The following is a 26,520-nucleotide window of genomic DNA, read 5'->3' as shown; positions in this document are numbered from 1 at the left end:
TTTTGATTAAAATACTGGGTGCCTAGAGCAAAGTGTGTTTAAATAATTTCTATCTTAACAATTTCTAGTAGTTTGTTTTTGCTACCATGTGGATTTTAGCTTGCTTGAGCCTGCTAACTGAGAAGTGTTAATTCACCTGTTTCCATACATGTTTCATTTTAAAACAGTTCTTACAAAGAAGTTGTTTAATCTAACTGCTTAACTATTTATCTGTACATGGAATTGTATTTGGGTTATTTTTTACTCATGTTTGTTGTGTACATTTGCAAATACTGTGCCAAATCATATGTGAAAAATGCAACAAAGATGCAGAATCATCTGGCCAAGTGCATAAAGTTCCCTCAGCGCTCACAACAAGCAACCTCTGACAAAAGTCCCTCTACTTCTATTCAAGGTGAAAATGATGAATCAGACACCTTATCGATAGCAACAGCTCATGGTCCTCCTGGAATCCAACGTTTTTTAGACTCAATTGAGGAACGTAGTCAGAGAAATGCTGATGAATGTCTTGCTCGAGCTGTGTATGCAACTGTTCCAAGTCGGATGCTCACAGGCAATGTGTATTGGAAGAGATTTCTGAATGTTCTTCACCCAGCATACACCCCTCCAACCAGACATGCTTTATCTACTCATTTGCTGGATGCAGAGTTCAACAGAGTTCAAGTGACGGTCAAGCAAATCATAGAGAAAGCAGACTTCATTGCAATCATCTCTGATGGGTGGTCGAATGTTCGTGGGCAAGGAATAAATAACTACATCATCTCCACCCCTCAACCAGTATTCTACAAGAGCACAGACAAGGGACAACAGACACAACAGTCTCTACATTGCAGATGAGCTGAAGGCAGTCATCAATGACCTTGGACCACAGAAGGTATTTGCACTGGTGACAGACAATGCTGCGAACATGAAGGCTGCTTGGTCTAAAGTTGAGTACTCCTACCCTCACATCACACCCATTGGCTGTGCTGTTCATGCATTGAATCTGCTCCTCAAGGACATCATGACACTGAAAACAATGGATACACTCTACAAAAGAGCCAAGGAAATGGTTAGGTATGTGATGGGTCATCAAGTTATAGCAGCAATCTACCTCATGAAGCAAAATGAGAAGGATAAGAGCGCCACATTGAAGCTGCCAAGCAACACCCGTCTCCTGGAGGGGAAGGAGTCTCTCCAAGAAATGGCCATATCACAGTCTGCCGATATGGACAGCCCCATCAAGAGGATCCTCCTGGATGATGTATTTTGGGAGAGAGTGGTAAGCAGCCTGAAACTCATGAAACCTATAGCAGTAGCCATTGCACGGATTGAGGGAGACAATGCCATCCTGTCTGATGTTCAAACTCTGCTTGCAGATGTAAGAGAAGAAATCCGTACTGCCCTGCCCACTTCACTGTTGCTCCAAGCAGAGGAAACTGCAGTTCTGAAGCCCATACATGCCACAGCGTACATGTTGGACGCCAAGTATGCTTGCAAGAGCATCCTGTCTGGTGCAGAGATCAATAAGGCCTATGGTGTCATCACTACCGTGTCTCGCCACCTTGGCCTGGATGAGGGCAAGGTTCTTGGCAGTCTGGCGAAGTACACTTCCAAGCAAGGGCTTTGGGATGGAGATGCAATATGGCAGTCATGCCAACATCTCATCAGCCACCTGGTGGAAGGGACTTTGAAGATCTGAGGCTCTTTCCCCTGTTGCTTCCATCATCCTCCAAATCCCACTAACATCAGCCGCCTCAGAGCGCCACTGGTCCTTGTTTGGGAACACACACACCAAAGCACGCAATAGGCTGACCAATACAAGGGTTGTCAAAATTTGAGGCTTTTTGAGCCTGACAACGAGCCATCGGTTGGAAAGTGACAGTGAAGATGAGGCCACAGAGTCCTATGTTCAAGAGGTGGACATTGAGGAGGTTCAGGGGGAAGACTTGGAAGCCTGAGAGGAAGACAGCCAAAGCTTTAGCTTCTAGAATATAATTTTACAGATGTATATTGAAAATGTTTTTGAGAGATGCGATGGATCATTGGGGATCATTTAACCTCTCTAGGGTAGGGGGCAGCATTTTCTCGTTTGGATGAAAAGCATACCCAAATTCAATTGCCAGCTACTCATCCCCAGAAGATAAGATATGCTTATTGTTAGTAGATTTGGATAAAAAAACACTCTGAAGTTTCTAAAACTGTTGGCATCATGTCTGTGAGTATAACAGAACTTATTTAGCAGGCGAAACCCCGAGGACAAACCATTCAGATTTTGTTTTTTAGGTCACTCTCTTTTCAATGAATTTCATTGGGAAACCAGATTTCTAAGCAACCTGCTTGCAGTTCCTACGGCTTCCAGTGGATGTCAACAGTCCTGAGAAATTGGTTGAGGTTATTCCTTTGTGTAATGAAGAAGTACGGCCATCTTGAACGAGAGTCACTCGACGTGTCCTGTTTGTTAGAGGCGGGAGACCAGAAAGCATGCTACACATTGTTTTCCTCCGGTATTGAACACAGATCATCCCGTCTTCAATTTTATCGATTATTAACGTTAAAAAATACCTAAAGTTGTATTACAAAAGTAGTTTGACATGAGATATTTTGTCGTCACGTTTGAGCAAGTTGGAACCTGTGTTTTTCTGGATCAAACGCGCCAAATAAATGGACATTTTGGATATATATCGACAGAATTAATAGAACAAAAGGACCATTTGTGATGTTTATGGGACAAATTGGAGTGCCAACAACAGAAGCTCGTCAAAGGTAAGGCATGAATTATTATTATTATGAATTTTTATTTCTGCGTTTTGTGTCGCGCCTGCAGGGTTGAAATGTTTTCTCTCTTTTGTTTACTATGATGCTATGCTCAGATAATAGCATCGTATGCTTTCGCCGAAAAGCCTATTTGAATTCTGACATGTTGGCTGGATTCACAAGCAGTGTAGCTTTAATTTGATACCTTTCATGTGTGATTTAATGAAAGTTTGATTTTATAGTAATTTTCATAGTAATTAATTTTTATTTGGCGCTCTGCATTTTCTCAGGCTTTTTGCCAAGTAAGACAGTAGCGTCCCGTCTAAACTCAGATTTTTTTATTTAAATATGAACTTTACCGAACAAAACATACATGTATTGTGTAACATGAAGTCCTATGAGTGTCATCTGATGAAGATCATCAAAGGTTAGTGATTCATTTTATCTCTATTTCTGCTTTTTGTTACTGCTCTCTTTGGCTGGAAAAATTGCTGTCTTTTTCTGTGACTTGGCTCATACCTAACATAATCGTTTGGTGTGCTTTTGTCGTTAAACCTTTTTGAAATAGGACACTTTGGCTGGATTTACAACAAGTGTATCTTTAAAATGGTGTAAAATACTTGTATGTTTGAGGAATTTAAATTATGGGATTTCTGTTGTTTTGAATTTGGCGCCCTGCAGTTTCAATGGCTGTTAACGAGGTGGGACGCTACCGTCCCACATACCCTAGAGAAGTTAACATTCCCTTTTATTGTTCAGTGAAATCATCCCATGTGAAGAGTCAACTCATTTAAAGTTCAATTCGTAACTAAATTGTTTTTATTTCTATTGGAAGGATTTAATCATTTGAAATTGTCTACATTTGATAAGGTAAAAGGTTTATGTTTCTGTCTCCATATGATATGGTAAATATATCCAATGCAAAAAGCAACTACATTTGAATGGTATTAATATTAATTTGCATCTATTCCCGTTAACTCCCACAGAAAGTTTCCACCTCTGAATATTCCCCAAAATGTGCAACCCTAGTCCAAACACACCAAGATATTCGCAAAGAGGGCACGACAACACCTTTTCCCCCCTCAGGAGACTGAAAATATTTGGTATGGGTCCCCAGATTACTCAAAAGGTTATACAGCTGCACCATCAAGAACATCCTGACCAGCTGCATCACCGCCAGGTATGGCAATAGCTCAGGTTCCGACAGTAAGGCGCTACAGAGGGTAGTGTGTACGGCCCAGTACATCAGAGGCCAAGCTTCCTGCCATCCAGGACCTATATACTAGGCGGTGTCAGAAGAAGGCCTAAAAAAATTGTCAAAGACTCCAGCCACCCTAGTTAGAGAATGTTCTCTCTGCTACCGCACGGCAAGCGGTACCGGAGAACCAAGTCTAGGTCCAAAAGGCTTAACAGCTTCTACCTCCAAACCGTAAGACAGCTGAACAATTAATGAAATGGCCACCTGGACTATTTAAATTGCCCCCCCCACCCGTTTCTACACTGCTGTTTATGATCTATGCATAGTCACTTTACCCCTACCTACAGTTGAAGTCGGAAGTTTACATATACATTTAATCTCAGTTTTTCACAATTCCTGACATTTAATCCAAGATTCCCTGTTTTAGGTCAGTTAGGATCACCACTTTATTTTAAGAATGTGAAATGTCAGAATAATAGCAGAGAGAATGATTTATTTCAGCTTTTATTTATTTCATCACATTCCCAGTGGGTCAGAAGTATACATTACACTCAATTAGTATTTGGTAGCATTGCCTTTAAATTGTTTAACTTGGGTCAAACGTTTTGGGTAGCCTTCCACAAGCTTCCCACAATAAGTTGGGTTCATTTTGGCCCACTCCTCCTGACAGAGCTGGTGTAACTGAGTCAGGTTTGTATGCCTCCTTCCTCGCACATGCTTTTTCAGTTCTGCCCACACATTTTCTAGGGGATTGAGGTCAGGGCTTTGTGATGGCCACTTCAATACCTTGACTTTGTTGTCCTTAAGCCATTTTGCCACAACTTTGGAAGTATGCTTGGTGTCATCGTTCATTTGGAAGACGCATTTGCGACCAAGCTTTAACTTCCTGACTGATGTCTTGAGATGTTGCTTCAATATATCCACATAATTTTCCTCCCTCATGATGCCATCTATTTTGTGAAGTGCATCAGTCCCTCCTGCAGCAAAGCACCCCCACAACATGATGCTGCCACCCCCGTGTTTCACAGTTCGGATGGTGTTCTTCGGCTTGCAAGCGTTCCCCTTTTTCCTCCAAACATAACAATGGCCATTATGGCCAAACAGTTCTATTTTTGTTTCATCAGACCAGAGGACATTTCTCCAAAAAAGTACGATCTTAGTCCCTATTTGCAAATGCAAACCGTAGTCTGTCTTTTTTTATGGCGGTTTTGGAGCAGTGGCTTCTTCCTTCCGGCGCCGACAGAGATGGCCGCCTCGCTTCGCGTTCCTAGGAAACTATCCAGTATTTTGTTTTATGTGTAATTTCTTACATTGTTACTCCAGGAAATATTAGGTTTTATTACATACAGTCGGGAGGAACTATTGGATATAAGAGCAACGTCAACTCACCAACATTACGACCAGGAATACAACTTTCCCGAAGCGGATCCTCTGTTTGGTCCACCACCCAGAATAATGGATCAGATCCCAGCCGGCGACCCAAAACAGCAGCACTGCAGAAGGGGCAGACGGAGCGGTCTTCTGGTCAGGCTCCGTAGACGGGCACATCGCGCACTGCTCCTGAGCATACTACTTGCCAATGTCCAGTCTCTTGACAAGAGGGTAGACGAAATCCGAGCGAGGGTTGCCTTCCAGAGAGACATCAGAGATTGTAACGTTCTTTGTTTCACGGAAACATGGTTCGCTCGGGATACATCAGAGTCGGTACAGCCACCCGGCTTCTTCACGCATCGCGCCGACAGAAACAAACATCTCTCTGGTAAGAAGGGCGGTATGAAGAAGGTATGCCTTATGATTAACGAGACGTGGTGTGATCATAACAACATACAGGAACTCAAGTTATTTTGTTCACCTGACCTAGAATTCCTTACAATCAAATGCCGACCGCATTATCTACCAAGAGAATTCTCTTCGATCATAATCAAGGTTGTGTATATCCCGCCCCAATCAGACACATTGATGGCCCTGAAAGAAGTTAGAGTCAAATTATGTAAACTGGAAACCACATATCCTGAGGCTGCATTTATTGTAGATGGCGATTTTAACAAGTAAATCTGAAAACAAGGCTCCCTAAATTCTATCAGCATATCGAATGCGCGACCCGGGCTGGCAAAACCCTGGATCATTGTTATTCTAACTTCTGCGACGCATATAAATCCCTCCCCCGCCCTCCTTTCGGCAAATCTGACCACGACTCCATTTTGTTGCTCCCAGCCTATAGACAGAAACTAAAACAGGAAGCGCCCGTGCTCAGTTCTGTTCAACGCTGGTCCGAACAATCGGATTCCATGCTTCAAGATTGCTTCGATCACGTGGACTGGGATATGTTCCTCATAGCGTCAGACAATAACATTGATGAATATGCTGATTCGATGAGCGAGTTGATTAGCAAGTGCATCGGTGATGTTGTACCCACAGCGTCTATTAAAACATTCCCCAACCAGAAACCGTGGATTGATGGTAGCATTCGCGCAAAACTGAAAGCGCGAACCACTGCTTTTAATCAGGGCGAGGTGACCGGAAACATGACCGAAAACAAACAGTGTAGCTATTCCCTCCGCAAGGCAAGCAAACAAGCTTAGCGTCAGTATAGAGATAAAGTAGAGTCGCAATTCACCGGCTCAGACACGAGAGGTATGTGGCAGGGTCTACAGTCAATCACGGATTACAAAAAGAAAACCGGCCCCGTCGTTGACAACAATGTCTTGCTCCCAGACAAACTAAACTTCTTTGCTCGCTTTGAGGACAACACAGTGCCACTGACACGGCCCGCTACCAAAACCTGCGGGCTCTCCTTCACTGCAGCCAACATGAGTAAAACATTTAAACGTGTTAACCCTCGCAAGGCTGCCAGCCCAGACGGCATCACCAGCCGCGTCCTCAGAGCATGTGCAGACCAGCTGGCTGGTGTGTTTACAGACATATTCAATCAATCCTTATCCCAGTCTGCTGTTCCCACATGCTTCAAGAGTGCCACCAATGATCCTGTACCCAAGAAAGCGAAGGTAACTGAGCTCAATGACTATCGCCCCGTAGCACTCACTTCCGTCATCATGAAGTGCTTTGACTAGTCAAGGACCATATTACCTCCACCCTACCTGACAGCCTAGACCCACTCCAATTTGCTTACCGCCCCAAAAGGTCCACAGACTACGCAATCGCAGTCACACTGCACACTGCCCTAACCCATCTGTACAAGAGGAATACCTATGTAAGAATGCTGTTCATCGACTACAGCTCAGCATTTAACGCCATAGTACCCTACAAACCCGTCATTAAGCTCGAGACCCTGGGTCTCGACCCCGCCCTGTGCAACTGGGTCCTGGACTTTGACGGGCCACCCCCAGGTGGTGAGGGTAGGTAACAACATCTCCACCCCGCTGATCCTCAACACTGGCGCCCCACAAGGGTGTGTTCTCAGCCCTCTCCTGTACTCCCTGTTCACCCATGACTGCGTGGCCATGCACGCCTCCAATTCAATCATCAAGTTGGCAGACGACACTACAGTGGTAGGCTTGATTATCAACAACGATGAGACGGTCTACAGGGAGGTGAGGGCCCTCGGAGTGTGGTGTCAGGAAAATAACCTCACACTCAATGTCAACAAAACAAAGGAGATGATCGTAGACTTCAGGAAACAGCAGAGGGAGCAGCCCCCTATTCACATCGACGGGACAGTAGTGGAGAAGGTGGAAAGTTTGAAGTTCCTCGGCGTACACATCACGGACAAACTGAAATGGTCCACCTACACAGACAGCGTGGTGAAGAAGGCTGCTGAAGAAATTCGGCTGGTCACCAAAAGCACTCACAAACTTTTACAGATGCACAATCGAGAGCATCCTGTCGGGCTGTATCACCACCTGGTACGGCAACTGCTCCGCCCACAACCGTAAGGCTCTCCAGAGGGTAGTGAGGTCTGCACAACGCACCATCGGGGGCAAACTACCTGCCCTCCAGGACACCTACACCACCCGATGTCACAGGACGGCCAAAAAGATCATCAAAGACAACAACCACCGAGCCACTGCCTGTTCACCCCACTATCATCCAGAAGGCGAGGTCAGTACAGACGCATCAAAGCGGGGACCGAGAGACAGCTTCTATCTCAAGGCCATCAGACTGTTAAACAGCCATCACTAACATTGAGTGGCTGCTGCCAAAATACTGACTCATCTCTAGCCACTTTAATAATAAAAAATTGATGTAATAAATGTATCACTAGCCACTTTAAACAATGCCACTTTATATAATGTTTACATACCCGACATTACTCATCTCATATGTATATACTGTACTCTATACCATCTACTGCATCTTGCCTATGCCATTCGGCCATTGCTCATTCATATATTTTTATGTACATATTCTTATTCATTCCTTTACACTTGTGTGTATAAGGTAGTTGTTGTGAAATTGTTAGGTTAGATTACTTGTTAGATATGACTGCATGGTCGGAACTAGAAGCACTTCGCTACACTCGCATTAACATCTGCATGTGACAAATACAATTTGATTTGCTGAGCGGCCTTTCAGGTTGTCGATATAGGACTCGTTTTACTGTGGATATAGATACCTTTGTACCCGTTTCCTCCAGCATCTTCACATGGTCCTTTTGCTGTTGTTCTGGGATTGATCTGCACTTTTCGCACCAAAGTACGTTCATCTCTAGGAGACAGAACGCGTCTCCTTCCTGAGCAGTATGACGGCTGCGTGGTCCCATGGTGTTTATAGTTGCGTACTATTGTTTGTACAGATGAACGTGGTACCTTCAGGCATTTGGAAATTGCTCCCAAGGATGAACCAGAATTGTGGAGGTATACCATTTTTTTTCTGAGGTCTTGGCTGATTTCTTTTGATTTTCCCATTATGTCAAGCAAAGAGGCACTGAGTTTGAAGGTAGGCCTTGAAATACATCCACAGGTACACCTCCAATTGACTCAAATTATGTCAATTATCCTATCAGAAGCTTCTAAAGCCATGACATCATTTTCTGGAATTTTCCAAGCTGTTTAAATGCACAGTCAACTTAGTGTATGTAAACTTCTGACCCACTGGAATTGTGATACAGTGAATTATAAGTGAAATAATCTGTCTAAACAATTGTTGTAAAAATTACGTGTCATGCACAAAGTAGATGTCCTAACCGACTTGCCAAAACTATAGTTTGTTAACAAGAAATTTGTGGAGTGGTTGAAAAACGAGTTTTAATGACTCCAACCTAAGTGTATGTAAACTTCCGACTTTAACTGTACAAATTACCTCGACTAACCTGCACCCCAGCACATTGACTTGGTACCGGTACCCCTGTATATAGCCTCGTTATTGTGTTACAATTAAAAAGTATTTTTTTGTTTATTTAGTAAATATTTTTCTAACCATTTCTTGAACTGCACTGTTGTTTAAGGGCTTGTAAGTAAGCATTTCACGGTAAGGTGAATTCTGTTGTACTCGGCGCATGTGACATAAAATTGGTTTTGATAAACTGGGCATGTCAAATCTAGTGTGTGGGCTTGAGGGGATGAAATGAAGAGGCATTTCTGGAATGATCACTAACGCACTACATAGGCCCCTTTCAATGTCAATCTGTCACCAGCTAACATGTACTCAATCTGCTTCCATCTTGCCCTCTAGTTCCCACTCCCTCAGGTGTGAAAATCTCAAAGGACTGTGTAGGTGAAAACAGTCGAGCGGAAGTTCCACTTTGCCTACTGAAGAGCTAGGCCGGCGGAGCCATCACCATACTGCTTACACATATCCAGTCCTTTCAGGTATTTTAAAACAGCGAATGGGAGAAGGAGCTAGGGGGCATAATGGAAGCAAGGCAAATCTGTGAGGCACTGAGGGGGAGGTATTTGAGTTTCACACACCTCCAGAGCACCAGCCTCAACACTAGTATTTGCTGCCAAAACTGGAAGAAGCACCAGTGAGCTAAGCCTGAGGTCACACTCACTTCCCTTCCTCCTGGTCTTGGTCTCAGCCAGAAGCCTACTGGAGCAGACTCAAATACATTCCTGCCCCCAAACTTTGCACTGCGGTCTCAAAACACACACGCATACAGGCAGAGGCTCTGTGCACATTTATCTGTCTGTCCATGGTTGCAGAGGCCCAAACAAAAAGGGAGTCAATGTCAGTGTGAGACTGGTGCATGTGTGTGACAGTGCATGTGTTAGCCAGGTGTGAGAGAACATGAGTCAGTACCTTTGTGAGTCATTGAGCGAGCACGTGACTAACATGAGCACACAAGCTAAATCTATTAGACTGGCAGCACGAGGGAAAAATTCAGAAAATGTGCTCACTCCTCTAAATGTTCTAGCTCAGAAGGAAGAAAGATTTCTAGTCTGCAGTCGAAAAACAGCTCTACAATGACATCTGACCAGATCTATACAAAGTACACACACAGAAATATTGATATGCAGAAATATATCCACACACACACACAAGCAACCACACATCAACTCCCCCCTCTCTCTTGTATACCATGTTGGAGTAATGCATGTCAAGACTTAACATTTCTAAAGTAGACTCCACATACGGACTGCTCTGCCCATGGCTGGTCACTGTTCAACTGTGCAGACAGACTAAGCCACTACATAGCACACAGACTTGTGAGCAGGGTCACCAAGCTTGTTTTCAGGACAACCAGTGAGCTTTCTATAGCCCCTGTACTGGCAAACACATACCACTAGAGGGCAGTCATACTCTGCATCACCAGCCCAGAGGCCTTCTTTACTAGATAAAATGAACAGGGAAGTTAAGGAATTTGGAACAGACAACACTGTTGGGAATTACTTATTTGTGCCGAAATAAGTAACAGATTTGGAATTTGACCTGTGTGTCAGGGTTGAAATCAATTTCACTTGAATTTAGTCAATTGAAATTCTGTTGAAAATACATTTAAATTAATCTCAGGAATTGACATCCCTGTTTTCAGTGTGTCCAGGAGAGAGCAGTGTTAAGCTGAGGCCTGTGGTTTTGGGTAAAGGTGGGTATCGGCAGGCAAGGCCCCAAACAGAGCCTCTTACCATATGTGCCATATTCAGCTGGGCTGGTGCCTGGGTAGAAGCCTGGATTGCCCGGTGGGACCGGGTACTGCTGAGGGGTGGCCACGTACGTTGACCGGTACTGAGGGAGAGAGACATGACAGAATGGTTTAGATATTATCTAAAAAGGTACATTGTAGAATGTTCCCCAAGCCCAGAGTATTAAAGGCAAGCTAAAATTCAACTTCAAAACAATGAGTAGGATGGAAAAGGTGCTAAGACAGCCTGCCAACTAGTATTTGATCTAACTCATTCAACACACAGATACCTATACCTTTCTTTGTCCCACACACAGGCAAGGCAGGAAAACCTCTCTGAAGGTTTAACTTGCACCCCTCCACCTCCCTCTAACACACAGTAACAGCCATCCGTCTCTCTTTCTCTGTGGTGCTTTTAAGCACTGCACAATCAGGAAGGGACTGGAGGGTCAGCTGATCGCCTGGGGAAGGGGAGAGGGGCATTTTCCCAGCACTGGCTCCATAGAGCGGAGGCCAGACTCAGCAGAATCTGTCCCTGAGCCAGGGTCACCAGACCACTCCATGTGGGGCCTCCCTCACAGACGGGGAGGGGGACTGCCTTGCTAGTTGCTACCAGACCTGGTTTCAAAAAGCATTTCCTTTCTTTCCAAATACCATAGCTGCGTTTGATTGAGCTTGCCTGGTGCAAAGGAACAGTCCCAAAAGGTATAGTGAATGTCTGAGTAAAGAGAATGACAGTGGCCCCTAGTATAGATGGAGCACCCTGGTGGAAGGGGCGGGGTGAAGTTACCTGTCCGGGTATGAAGTAGGCGGGGCCCTGTTGGTTGGGGAAGGGGATCTGCTGTGAGGGGATCATCATCATCTGTTGGCCCGGCTGGTAGACGTGTGTGGGCGCCACAGGCCTTGCCGTGCTGCTGGGGGGCACCCGGGGGGCATTGCTGGGCAGACTGGGCCGGCTGTAGTACGGCTGGAGAGGTAGGAGAGGAACAAGTTATGGAAAAGTCCTCTTTTGTAAAGAACATTCAACAATTAAAACGTTAAATGAGGGCTATTATATTTCCCCTTGCCATTCCTTATGGCAGTTTATACTACAACAATTTAACAGTCTGTTCTGACACTAACAGCCTGTTCATAAAGGCAGAATTCAAACTGCTAAAGACCGAATAAAACTAGAACGTTCTGTGTTGCTTCATTTACATTCTGATGCGTCTCTTTAAGCAAAACTAAAGCCAAAAAATGATGGCAGGACCACAGGCACGAACACTGCCAACTACAGACAGACCGACTCCTCTGGAAAAAGAAGAGGAGAAGTGTTACCTGCAGTGACCTGAATCCTCCCTTCAGCAGCACATCCCACAGACACCACGTGAATGCACACGGACGCAAGGGAGAGAGGGGGGAGAGAGAGGGGGGAGAGAGAGAAAGAGAGGGGGGAGAGTGAGAAAGAGAGGGGGGAGAGTGAGAAAGAGAGGGGGGAGAGAGAGAAAGAGAGAGAAAGAGAGGGGGAGAGAGAGAAAGAGGGGGAGAGAGAGAAAAGAGGGGGAGAGAGAGAATGAGAGGGGGGAGAGAGAGAAAAGAGGGGGAGAGAGATTGAAAAGAGGGGGAGAGAGAGAATGAGAGGGGGGAGAGAGAGAATGAGAGGGGGGAGAGAGAGAATGAGAGGGGGGAGAGAGAGAATGAGAGGGGGGAAGAGAGAATGAGAGGGGGGAAGAGAGAATGAGAGGGGGGAAGAGAGAATGAGAGGGGGGAAGAGAGAGAGCAGCAGTCAGTTGATAGAAAGCAGAGAACCTACCCCCACAGTAGTGAATTAACAAGCAGCATGCATCCATTGTCCTTTAAAAATGCAGGTGTGTGAGCAACTGTGTCCATGTCAAAGCTAACATAGAACACTGAGTCGGTGTGTGTGTGTGTCAGGGTTTCCGTTAGGAAAATGTGGCGCCGGACATTTGGCTTTTTAAATGTTATTTACCAGACCAATATGCATTGGGTGCATAACCTGATTAGGGCACTGTGCTCAGAATGACAAAAATCACATTTAGTATATGGTCATTCATATTAACAGAACATGCAAGTGGAGAATGCAACGATGTACGGTCCTTCTTACTGAATTCTGATGTGCACTTTGAACATGTTAGAATAACTGTTTTCCTATTTAACTTTTCCTCAGCCAGCAAGAAGAGTAACAAACAGCAAAATCAATAGTCTATGTCAATCAAGAGTAGAAAAGTTTATGCTACTTATTTTATTGGTCAGCTTGTTGAGAAAGAAATAGCCTATTCCAAACAGACTCATACAACCAGCAGGCCTAGGCTACATAAAAACAAACAGAAAGCAATGAGTCTGACGCAACAGATCAGAACTTTTAGCTTAAAACGTTGATAAAAGATTATTTCTTCACATTATAAGCGCAACAATGCACACAATGCAGTCGGGAATTAGCCAGAAACCATAGTTGTCAAAAGCGCACAGCACATGCAAGCACTTTCATGTGACAGAGATGAACATTTTAAAAGAGAGGAGATCTAATAGGCTACTTTGAAGCAAGGTAAGAAATTCCTCAATGTACTGAACAAAAATATAAACGCAATATGTAAAGTGGTCCCATGTTTCATGAGATGAAATAAAAATATCCCAGAAATGTTCCATACGCACAAAAAGCTTATTCTCAAATGTTGTGAAGAATGTGTTTAGATCCCTGTTAGTGAGCATTTTTTCTTTACCAAAATAATCCATCCACCTGACAGGTTAGGAATATCAAGAAGCTAATTAAACAGCATGATCATTACACAGGTACATCTTGTGCTGGGGACAATAAAAGGCCACTAACATGTGCAGTTGTCACACAACAATACCACAGATGTCTCAAGTTGAGGGAGCATGCAATTGGCATGCTGACTGCAGCAATGTCCACCAAAGCTGTTGCCAGAGAATTGAATGTTCATTTCTCTACCATAAGTCGCAACCAACGTCGTTTTAGAGAAATTATGTCCAACCGGCCTCACAACCGCAGACCACATGTAACCATGCCAGCCCAGCATCTCCACGTCTGGCTTCTTCATCTACGGGATCGTCTAAGATAAGCCACCCGGACAGCTGATGAAACTGTGGGTTTGAGCAAACCGAAGAATTTCTGCACAAACTGTCAGAAACCATCTCAGGGAAGCTCATCTGCGTGCTTGTCGTCCTCACCAGGGTCTTGACCTGACTGCAGTTCGGCGACGTAACCGACTTCAGTGGGCAAATGCTCACCTTCAATGGCCACTGGCACGCTAGAGAAGTGTGCTCTTCACGGATAAATCACAGTTTCAACTGTACTGGGCAGATGGCAGGCAGCGTGTATGGCGTCGGATGGGCAAGCGGTTTTTTGATGTCAATGTTGTGAACATGGTGGCGGTGGGGTTACGGTATGGGCAGGCATAAGTTACGGACAACTTACACGATTGCATTTTATTGATGGCAATTTTAAATGCACAGAGATACTGTGTTGAGATCCATCCCAGATAGTGACTGGCTTTCTGATCCACATCCATACTTTTATTTATTGTTTAAATGTTAAGGTATTTGTGACCAAATTCATAGATTAGGGCCTAACTCATTTCCTTATATGAACTCTAACTCAATTAAATCTTTGAAATTGTTTCATGTTATATTTTTGTTCAGTGTATGTATTAAAACGTATATGTCTATGTCTTCTAACAGCACATTGCCTCCAGCTCATTGCAAAGTGGTGTGTGACGTGCTGATGAAGTCTGCCTTATGTTGCAGTTTGATGCCGCCTTCAAAACAACTTGGAACGCAGCAGCAGCAGCTCTTGTGCTGTTTGACAGATGATTTTCTACTCAAAGGCTCTGTATCTGTATGCGTGTAATAAATAAGATACATAATGAATATAATGTACACACAGGCCAATTTAATTCCACTAAATTATGCAAATTAGCCTACAAACCGATAAGCATGACCAGTCAAATGTATTTCCATCGACTGGTATTTCCATCAATGAATAGCCTAAAAAGCATTATTTCGCACTTATAATTTTTTTCTCTCCCCCTGGACAATTGTCTGGAGCCAATTTAATTTATGGCTTATTTTTTTTTAATACAAATAATTAGATGTAACCGGACAAAAGCCAATAATTACCCGCTAACGGAAATCCTGGTGTGTGTGTGAACATGACAAGTTCCCAATGAATGAGGGATCCCAGAGCCAAGATATCCCAGAATACTTTTGGAATAGGATTCTACAGCAGATTCAATCTCTTAGCCTACCATAATAAACGTGTAGATTTTACAACATTCAGTGCTCAAAAACAGTTTAGAAAGACAGGAAATGCAAGTATAGAGAGAACTCTACACTGCCCCCTATTTCAACCCAGCCCACCCAAGTCCCTGGTTAGGCTGTTAGTACCTGTTGGTGTAAAGCACGGGGCCCGGGGGCAAACTAGAAAAGGAGAGCAAGACAGGTCACAGGTCAGAGGTTAAACCCACATAGGACACCAGCTGGAGAGCAGCAGACACAACCCTCCTCGATACACACACACACACACACACACACACACACACACACACACACACACACACACACACACACACACACACACACACACACACACACACACACACACACACACACACACACACACACACACACACACACACACACACACACACACACACACACACACAGAGTGAGAGATAGGCAGGCATGGAGCAGGGCTCAACAAGAGGATTCAGAACACAATACAGGTCTCATCTGAGAGAATGATTTTGCCTTCTAGCAGTAACAATGACAGGTTGGAGTGTGGAACGTACACTCACTGAACACTAAACAGTAAGAGATGGTATCAAGAGGAAAGAATGAAAGTTTACACGTAGCACGATTATGGCTGTCATGACATTTCGTCAGCCTGTGATTGTTGACCGTTAATTAACAAACACATTTAGCATCTCCTGGCTTCCAAAGCCACTGATGCAGACCTTTGGAATATTTAAATTTGTAAAAAGTCTAATAAATCCATGTAATATAGCCCACACCTTCAAAATAAATCCAATATGTATTTAAGACAGGTCTAAAGAAACATGATACGAAGAAAATGTAGTCCATTTCAGAAGAACAGAATAGCATACTCTGAGTTGTCCTTATATTAAGTCCTGATCTGGATATGCCATATGGCTGTGGGCTACACTAGTTCTTTTAGCAGACAAGATTTGCTTAGAATTCCGTGGCATTATTATATAGTATGAAGAATACAATTGAACAAAGCTGAATAAAATAGAAAGGCTATTTTCTCCAAAAGATTTGAGGGAGTGAGCACGTGCGGCTATTCTGTGTTGAGTACTCCTATATGCTTAATTTAGAGTTATTTATGTACCTTTAGTTCTACAAACGTTGGGATATATGTTTAGATTATTAATACATTGTAAGGCTGCATGATGCGACTAATGATTTGAAAAAAGGTCGCGTGAAAAGGCATGAGCTCTGCTTTGTTATTTTTGCGCAGGCTGTACACACTTCATCAGTCTCTCATTCACAATTTGACAAGCACTTGATAATGTCTCGAATTTCCTGGCGGCATGCCCTTTGTGTGGCTGTAATGCTCTCTACAAAAATCGATGCCTTTTGCGGCTAGTGGCCGTTGTGCCCTTGGGCTAGATATAATGATGATAATTCCCTTCTCCCCGAGTACTGCGTGCTCCGAAGCACCTCTCACTCACATGGCTCTCCAGCACGTGATCGGGTCTTTCTCCCAGGTTACAAGCGGAGACAGACACATCAGGGACGCAACTGCGCGCATCCTTCTGCAATTCCGAGGTGCATATTAAAGATATTGGAAGAACTGTCCAGATTTACTTCTTGTCATCCAACAAGATGAGTAGATGAGTAGGCCTAACGAACAGCAAAAGCACTAGTCTTATGTCAATCTAATATCTCCCATAGTACAAAAGTTGACCTATTCTATTCTGTCCGAGAAATAAATAAGTCTGGGACAGTTGTGGTATGCGATAGATCCCAAATTAATACAACCCCTAGCGTCAATAAATATTTTTTTATGCAATGAGGCGGACAACTTTTCAGAACGTAGCTTAAAATGTTGATAAACTATTAGGCTATTTCTTCACATTATAAGCGCAGCAATGTTCCATTAGAGGGAAAACACCATTATCAAAAGTGACCACAAATGCGATTATGTATGTAATGCTTTTATTATAAAAAGGTGCATGTTTATGGTAAAAAAATTCACTACATTTGAAACTCAACCGCTGCTTATTTATGGCAATTAGGCTCTACACGACTTGTAAAGAAGGATTCATGTGCTTAATTCTAAGAAGTTATTTGGCCACTTTAGTTGTGATACAAACCTTAATTAAACATATAGGCCTATGGGCTAGACTACATGAGGTGCGCGACTGTGGTTCGAAAAAGTCAAAATTATATATATTAAATGTGTTTTGATTTATAATGTACCATTGTCATGCACCCGTCTCGAAACAGGGGCGGGGGAAAAAATACAAGTAATCTATGCACTTAAATAGCAAATGGAGGAGGCTTTTCCCGTGGTACATTTTCAAGCCAGCCAGGTAGGCTATACTTCTGTTTTAAAGAGAAGCCATGTGCTTAATATTAGGAAACTTGAGGAATACATTTGGTAGGCCTAGCCTATTGAAAGCTGATAGGATCCTCCTATTTTTAATAGAGGCCATCACTCTGTTGTCTCATGCAATTGCACAGCCTATAGAAATGTTGCGCAACATGAAGTGTTACAGCGCTGAGTACCATGCAGTTAGCAAGTTTGGTAGGCTACTAATGACCATCAGGAGCATCAGAGCTTGGAGAAGCCTAATTACTAAACAGTCACTTGGAATTTGACTGCCTTCATGACTCTTGACCGCCGTTGTGGCGGTAATACGGTCACAACAGCCCTAAGCAGGATCTACATTCCTACCAATGGATTAAGACACTATACTAGGGACTAAATGAAGCTGTGGGGTGACGGAGTGTGTACCTGTCGGTGCTGTGGTGCTGGGTTCATTTGTGGAGGTGGGGTGGCAAAGACAACAGAGGGGGGTTGTCCAGGAGGGAAGGTGGCCTGTGAAAGGGAGAGGAAAGGAGGGGAGAGACCGTGATCAACACTATTGGTTGCTGATTGGACAAACAACCATGAGACAAGATTGAAGCCCCAATTAAAACAAACAGTAGATTCTCATTACCCGTTGGAGTCCGGGGGAGGGGGCAGGGTGGGTGGCAGAGGGGGGTCCCGTTATAGGCTGTGGTGCTTTATTCATTTCATGTGGTTCTGCATGGGCGCACTCGGACTTGTACAGAAATCTGAGAGGAAGAGGGTGGAGGAGGTGAAGAGAAAATCAGGGATAGACTATGCGAGAGAGAGAACGGTGTTTAGGCTTTGTTGATCAGCACTCACACTTTGAACCGTGTTTAGTCCCAGGAACGGGAGCAAGGCTCGGTGGTGTGCCAATGTGGTGGTCGTCTGTCCTCTGATCGCCCTGTCAGAAAGAGAGAGGTCAGATTGTCATCTCAGTTATGAATCCAATGGTTTGGTACACAGGGGATACAATTCTATTCCCCAGGAGACAGACATATTGTCAGGGGCTGGGAATTGTCAGGGACATCACAATACGATTTCACAATTCTATATGTAGGTTAGTGCGATTCAATACTGCGATTTTATTGCGATTTGATGTTCCAAACATACCTATTGCTCACTATATGTCTGCTGCACAGCGAAGAGAGCATGAGAAAATGAGTTTTGATCAGTCATGAAAATAAGTGTTGAAAACATGTTGGCTCACTATTTTAAAGACAGAACAAGCTATATGATAAAAATACCGGAGTTGGCACAGGTACAGCCAATGAGAGTTAGACAGGGTTTATTCTGGTTCAGAAATGGTGCTTAGGTGGTGAGCGTGGCCATTGGAGTGGTCGCTAACCGAACATTTGAGGCCCTTCTGTTGTCCGCAGTGACAAAATGTAGCCGGTTAAAACCTAACTTCCTACAATTCTACACATTTCCACAAGTCAAAGAAAAATGTGCTGTTGTAAAGCCAATTTCCTGCAATTCTACACATTTTGCCATGATTTACCCTAGCCGAGTGACGCAAACATAACAGAATTAATGGAGGCCCCAGGCCACGACAAAAATACTAATGAATGTGGTTCATTTTGGTGATTGTTAGTTCTTAAAAATAATAAACTCAGCAAAAAAATAAACATCCCCTCACGGTCAACTGTGTTGATTTTCAGCAAACTTCACATGGTGTAAATATTTGTATGAACATAACAAGATTCAACAACTGAAACATGAGCTGAACAAGTTCCACAGACATGTGACTAACAGAAATTTAATAATGAGCAAAGTGGGAGTCAAAATCAAAAGTAACAGTCAGTATCTGGTGTGGCCACCAGCTGCGTTAAGTACTGTAGTGCATCTCCTCCTCATGGACTGCACCAGATTTGCCAGTTCTTGCTGTGAGATGTTACCCCACTCTTCCACCAAGGCACCTGCAACTTCCAGGACATTTCTGGGGGGAATGAACCTAGCCCTTACCCTCCGATCCAACAGGTCCCAGATGTGCTCAATGGGATTGAGATCCGGGCTCTTCGCTGGCCATGGCAGAACACTGACATTCCTGTCTTGCAGGAAATCACGCACAGAACGAGCAGTATGGCTGGTGGCATTGTCATGCTGGAGGGTCATGTTAGGATGTGCCTGCAGGAAGGGTACCACATGAGGGAGGAGGATATCTTCCCTGTAACGCACAGCGTTGAGATTGCCTGCAATGACAACAAGCTCAGTCCAATGATGCTGTGACACACCGCCCCAGACCATGACGGACTCTCCACCTCCAAATTGATCCCGCTCCAGAGTACAGGCCTCATTGTAACGTTCATTCCTTCGACGATAAATGCAAATCCGACCATCACCCCGGGTGAGAAAAAAACACGACTCGTCAGCGAAGAGCACTTTTTGCCAGTTCTGTCTGGTCCAGTGACGGTGGGTTTGTGCCCATAGGCGACGTGGTTGCCGGTGATGTCTGGTGAGGACCTGCCTTACAACAGGCCAACAAGCCCTCAGTCCAGCCTCTCTCAGCCTATTGCGGACTGTCTGAGCACTGATGGAGTGATTGTGCGTTCCTGGTGTAACTCGGGCAGCTGTTGTTGCCATCCTGTACCTGTCCCGCAGGTGTGATGTTCGGTCGTACCGATCCTGTGCATGTGTTGTTACACATGGTCTGCCACTGCGAGGACGATCAGCTGTCCGTCCTGTCTCCCTGTAGCGCGGTCTTAGGCGTCTCACAGTACGGACATTGCAGTTTATTGCCCTGGCCACATCTGCAGTCCTCATGCCACCTTGCAGCATGCCCAAGGCATGTTCACACAGATTAGCAGGGACCTGGGCATCTTTCTCTTGGTGTTTTCAGAGTCAGTAGAAAGAACTCTTTTGTGGCCTAAGTTTTCATAACTGGGACCTTAATTGTCTACCGTCTGTAAGCTGTTAGTGTCTTAACGACCGTTCCACAGGTGCATATTCATTAATTGTTTATAGTTCATTGAACAAGCTTGGGAAACAGTGTTTAGACCCTTTACAATGAAGATCTGAAGTTATTTGGATTTTTACGAATTATCTTTGAAAGACAGGGTCCTGAAAAAGGGACGTGTCATTTTTTGCTGAGTTTATATAGGTCCATTATCTTTTCTACATACTTTAAATCTTGTTTTCGTCATTTAAGTTCACACTGAAAACATTTTTCCATCTCGAAAAATTATATGTCAACACCCAATGCCTTTCGGAAAGTACTTTCCCCACATTGTTAGATTACAGCCTTATTCTAAAATGTGTTAAATTGTTATTTTTCCCCTCATCAATCTACACACAATATGCCATAATGACAGAGCAAAAACAGTTTGTTTTTCAACAGGACAATGACCCGAAACACCTCCAGGCTGCTTAAGGGCTATTTGACCAAGAAGAGTGATGGAGTGCTGCATCAGATGACCTGGCCTCCACAATCACCCGACCATAACCCAATTGAGATGGTTTGGGATGAGTTGGATCGCAGAGTGAAGGAAAAGCAGCCAACAAGTGCTTAGCATATGTGGGATGTCCTTCAAGACTATTGGAAAAGCATTCCTCATGAAGCTGGTTGACAGAATGCCAAGGGTGTGCAATGCTGTCATCAAGGCAAGGGGTGGCTAATCTAAAATATATTTTGAATTGTTTAACACTTTTTTGGTTACTACATGATTACATGTGTTATTTCATTGTTTTGATGTATTCACTATTATTCTACAATGTAGAATGAATGAGTAGGTGAGTAGGTGTGTCCAAACTTGACTGGTACTCTACACAGTGCCTTCGGAAAGTATTCAGACTCCTTGACTATCACGTTGTTACGCTACAGCCTTAGTCTAAAGTTGATTAAATAGTTTTCTTGATGATGCCACCATCATGCTTCACCGTAGGGACGGTGCCAGGTTTCCTCCCGACGTGACGCTTGGCATTCTGGCCAAAGAGTTCAATCTTGGTTTCATTAGACCAGAGAATCTTGTTTCCCATTGTCTGAGAGTCCATTAGGTGCCTTTTGGCAAACTCCAAGCGTGCTGTCATGTGCCTTTTACTGAGAAGTGGCTTCCGTCTGGCCCCTCTACCATAAAGGCCTGATTGGTGGAGTGCTGCAGAGATGGGAGAACCTTCCAGAAGTACAACCATCTCCAAAGAGGAACCCTGTCAGAGGGACCATTGGGTTCTTGGTCACCTCCCTGACCAAGGCCCTTCTCCCCAGATTACTCCGTTTGGCCAGCTCTAGGAAGAGTCTTGGTGGTTCCAAACGTCTTCCATTTAAGAATGATGGCCACTGTGTTCTTCAGGACCTTCAATGCTGCAGAAATGTTTTGGTACCCTTCCTCAGATCTGTGCCTCGACTCTCAATCCTGTCTCGGAGCTCTACACACAACTCCTTCGACCTCATGGCTTGGTTTTTGCTCTGACATGCACTGTCAACTGTGGGACCGTATTTTGACAGGTGTTTGCCTTTCCAAATCATGTGCCATCAACTGAATTTACCACAGGTGGACTCCAATCAAGTTGCAGAAACATCATGGATGATTAATGGAAACAGGAGCTCAATTTCCAGTCTCATAGCAAAGGCTCTGAATACTTACGTAAATAAGGTATCCGTTTTTTTATATATATAAATAATCCCCCCAAAAATCTCAAAATCGATTTTCGCTTTGCCTTTATGGGTTATTGTGTGTGGATTGATGAGGAAAATGTTTTATTTGGTAGATTTTTGAATAAGACTAACGTAACAAAATGTGGAAAAAGGGAAGGGGTCTGAATACGTTCCGTATACACATGGACGCGATTATTATTATCTATTTTGTAACTGTTTAGACATAGGAGGCCCACCCAAGACTTTTCTATGCATAAAAACCCCTGATAGTCTTAGCCATCTAGCATTTAATTGCTTTACAAATCGATACTTGGAGTCAAAGTATCGATATATCATCCAAAATAATATTGCAATATATAACTATTGATTTTTTTCACCCCATCACTACTATTGTCCCGATAGAATATGTTGGGTTTCATCTAACGGCCATTCACTCTTGAATTAACAGTAGACACACACCCTCTCTCCGTCTCAGCCACACACAAAGAGCAGTTGGGAAAAGCCCTGAGTCATTCTGAGTCAGTGTTTTCTAAGGGAAATTACACTTCTGTCAGGTGAAAGAAGCCAAAACAAACACTGACTATAAGACAGAGAAGAAAAGCACACTAAACATAAACCCAGCACCTTTCAAATGGACAGGTGGAACAGCAAACTTAAAGAAATGTTGAAATAGACATTTTCCACTAGCACTACTACACCCTCAGACCGGTGGGGGAGTTAGAAGGGAAATGGCAATGTCTCTAAAAAAGGAGGTCGTAGTTGGTTAAGGTCAGAGACAGAAAGTGAGTTTGTGCTGAGTTGACACTCCGGAGCTAAAAAGGTCTCTCCAGTCTACGCAAAAGAAGCCAACAAGAGTTAGTTTGCGTCAAGTTCCAAAAATTCAGCCGCACAAATGTACGTAGAACTACGTAGAGTGATGCAAACGGCCCTCCATCGCCTTGGTTTGCGTAGACTGTGTAGAGCCTTTTGGAGGGTCTCCCTGTGCTTACCCTGACACACTCAAACTGACAGCAAGACAGCTAATGAAAAACTAATTCACCCTGAGGGGAAGAGACCTATGTTTTGGGCCACACCCTATAGCTGAGTCCTAAAACTGTTCCCTCTGGAAGGATGAGGGAGCACTTCACATACATGAAGGATTCAGTTGAGTTCCCTGATGAGCAAACAGCTATGACCATATATCTCAATCACCTCCTATTCCAGCAGCATTAACTGTGTGCATACTAAATAAACTCAGTATGTGTCCTACTCCCGCAGCAATAGTGCTGCAGTGCAGAACTGACCAGGCAGGATAGCCCAAGGGAGAAGGGGTTGAAGGGAGGGGGGATGTGTGAAACCCAGCCGAGACCACACCCACCAGTTCCAGTCATCCAGCTGGCCTGACAGGCAGCAGAGGGGGATGAATGTGTATGTGTGGGGCGGGGACGTTCATGGTCAACCACCAATGCAACAGAGACCGATGCATAACCCCAACACGGACCCCATGACCTAGTGTGGGTGGGAGCACAGAGGCCTAAGACCCAGGCTGTCGCCATAACAAAGCAGAAAAGGTGTGTGTGTGTGTGTGGGTGTGTTTACCTATGTACTAATGGATAATTTTAGGTGTTAGTCTGTGTGAATGGTAGTATCATGGGAAGTTTACACAATGTTTGTTACGCAGTCTCAAACCCCAAGAGTGCTGAAGGGAATGACTAAACAGTGAGATCTACATGTCATGTTTGTAACGTTTGAATTGCTAGCCTCTGATTCTCAGACATTGTTCACATATAACTTAGCCTACCCAATAGTCGGCCTTAAAAGCACTGTACTGCCTGGATGGCCATGCACAAACACACTAGATGTGATGACCTCTGAAATGTCTGTTCAACTCTAAAGCTAGGTAACTCTTTGAACAGTACCAGCCAGGTCAATGGGCCGATGGCAGTGCCAAAAAAGTAATGCATTTCTGTGGTGGAAACGAAGGAAAAAGACACCTGTCAAGACTGCACGCATAGCTACTGCCAAATAATGTTTATATGTAACCCATAGCTTAATATAACACGCCTTACGGAGGGACATCAGGGGCCAATTGTTTCTAAAGTATTGTGGTGTGTCATGCCCCCAAAAAAAAAAGATTACCTCATTCCAATCACTACCCATCTGCCAGATCCCATCCCAGAGAGCATTTCAAATTGAAATGTGATAAAGAACAACTTCACATCTGTTGGACAGAATTGAATGACAGTGTCCTCTGTAAAGTAGATTTGTATGATCAACAACGTTCAGAACATTGCAGGTGAGTGACCTCATTCCCTACACCAGGGCTTCCTAACCCTTTTCACCCAGGACCAGACAGGTTCTAGTCAATGACCGTACACTTGGCAAGCTACATCAGTCATTTGTTATTGATCATCATCACAATTCCACCACTATTGTTATTATTTACAATAACTAATTCAATATGAGCGCCAAAGCTATTCAGAGAAAGGCATTTGGTAGAGGACTAATTAATAATGGGGTAAATCTGGGATCATGGCTCGCCTGCTTCCTCAAGGCTCACGAGCTGGCTCTGAAGCGGCATCCATTTTGAGCCGAGGTTCTCAGCCAAGTTCACGTGTCGGTAATCGCCGTATATCAGTAATCGCTTCTCTAATGCAGATGTTACTACAACAGAAAGACATCTTGCCAGACACCCCTGCGGACTGAATAGTTGAGCAGTCAAACAAAGCATTTGAGCTAATGCCAAATGTATTATTCCCTACGCTACATTAGCATTAGAAGCCATACACCGGTAATTTATCAGTCACGCAAAACATACATAGCTACAAATTCACGGGACAACAAACAAGGCAGACCTGACGACTGTCACACAATACACACAGTAATATTGCTAGCTACAGGCATGCAGTCTACGGATAGTGGATAACTTTCAAACCCTCAGTTCTGACAAGCTCCGGTAACGTGAGACGATAAGGCGTGTAGGATTGCTTTGCTGTGCAGCGCCATGTTGCTCCAACAGCTTTTTCGGTCGTCACTAGTTACCACAGCCACAAAGTCATAAACCCCGCCCAGTTCTACAATTTACCCTAACCACACTGCTAACATTTTTTTTTTTTTTTTAACTAGGCAAGTCAGTTAAGAACAAATTCCTATTTACATTGACGGCCTACTAAGGAACAGTGGGTTAACTGCCTTGTTCAGGGACAGAACGAAAGATGTTTAATCTGTCAGCTCAGGGATTCGATTCAACAACCTTTCGGTTACTGGTCCAATGCTCTAACTACTAGACTATCTGCCGCCCCGACATTATGCCTAACCTTAAATTAAGAACAAAAAGCAAACATTTTAGAGTTCTTTACGATATAACCAATTCTGACTTTGAGGCTGTGCTAACTAGTGGCAACCATTTTTCCCCCAAACCCACTTTGGAGTTACCACGTGGGTGAATCTCCGGCTTTAGCGCGCGCAGCAAGTGTGGCACAATGCGCACACACAGCAGCCTGCTTCTTGTACTACTCTATTCTCTTATCGGTTTTGATTTTCAAATTTGCCAACATTTATAGCAACCATAAACGGACAATGCTCAATCTGCATATAATTACATGCAGGCTAGCAAGCATGTAGCTGAGGAACGCTCAACTCCGTTCTTACATCGAGGTGGATATATAAGAAAACTGAGTTTAGCATTCAGCTAACAAGCAAGGGGTCTCCCAAATACCGAAAAGATGGTAACCAGTCTCTGGCAACTACCACCCGGAAACTGATCAGCATCTGTACCATTTCAACCGCACGGTAGCATCCTCGATATGCTGTGTCATCCTCTGAACATTACGCATGGGATCCAAGGATAAACGAACTTGCCAATGTGGATCCTACCACATTGTCCATGCATCAGCAATATGTATTCTCAGTAAACGGAGATCCCACAATATATCCCTCTGTCAAATTACAAACGCCACAGTTAAACATGTGGGGCGGCAGGTAGCCTTGTGGTTAGAGCGTTTGGCCAGTAACCGAAATGTTGCTGGTTCGAATCCCCGAGCTGACAAGGTAAAAATCTGTCGCTCTGCCCCTGAACAAGGCAGTAAACCCACTGTTCCCAGATAGGCCGTAATTGTAAATAAGAATTTGTTCTTAACTGACTTAACTAGTTAAATAAAATGTACAAATAAATATGCCGCGTTCAAAACAGCTGGGAATTCGGGGGGGAAAACGAGGTCAAATGATAATCGACATTCAAAACGATGTGTCCAGTCGGTCGTTTTTATCCCCGAATTTCCAGTTGTCTTGAAGTCTCCGACTTCAGTGCAATGAAGACAACTGGAAATTCGGGGATAAAAACGACCGACTGGACAAAGCGTTTTGAATGTCGATTATCATTTCACCTCGTTTTTCCCCCCGAA

At 44.0% G+C, this 26,520-nt stretch overlaps 1 protein-coding gene across 8 annotated transcripts in view; it reads right to left on the bottom strand.

The window, feature by feature from the left end:
* Window positions 1–26,520, bottom strand: part of LOC120018104 (eukaryotic translation initiation factor 4 gamma 1-like) — a 92,666-nt gene that overhangs the window by 65,387 nt on the left and 759 nt on the right. For 4 of the 8 annotated variants that reach the window (XM_038961090.1, XM_038961098.1, XM_038961094.1 and 1 more), the window contains exons 1-8: window positions 25,053–25,141; window positions 18,370–18,451; window positions 18,158–18,275; window positions 17,953–18,036; window positions 15,357–15,389; window positions 12,270–12,290; window positions 11,743–11,919; window positions 10,957–11,056 (exon numbers count right to left, since the gene is read on the bottom strand). In XM_038961090.1, the coding sequence (XP_038817018.1) occupies window positions 10,957–11,056; window positions 11,743–11,919; window positions 12,270–12,290; window positions 15,357–15,389; window positions 17,953–18,036; window positions 18,158–18,232 (490 nt within the window). In that variant the 5' untranslated portion in view covers window positions 18,233–18,275; window positions 18,370–18,451; window positions 25,053–25,141. Of the gene's footprint in view, window positions 1–10,956; window positions 11,057–11,742; window positions 11,920–12,269; window positions 12,291–15,356; window positions 15,390–17,952; window positions 18,037–18,157; window positions 18,276–18,369; window positions 18,452–25,052; window positions 25,142–26,520 lie in introns of those variants that run through there. The other 4 variants (XM_038961091.1, XM_038961092.1, XM_038961095.1 and 1 more) reach the window with 3 other exon arrangements.

The sequence above is a fragment of the Salvelinus namaycush genome, chromosome 23 (genome assembly GCF_016432855.1).
Source record: "Salvelinus namaycush isolate Seneca chromosome 23, SaNama_1.0, whole genome shotgun sequence".
In the NCBI taxonomy this organism is placed as follows: Eukaryota; Metazoa; Chordata; class Actinopteri; order Salmoniformes; family Salmonidae; genus Salvelinus; species Salvelinus namaycush.
Note: the sequence above shows the minus strand (reverse complement) of the source record. Positions and strands in the feature narration are given on the sequence as shown.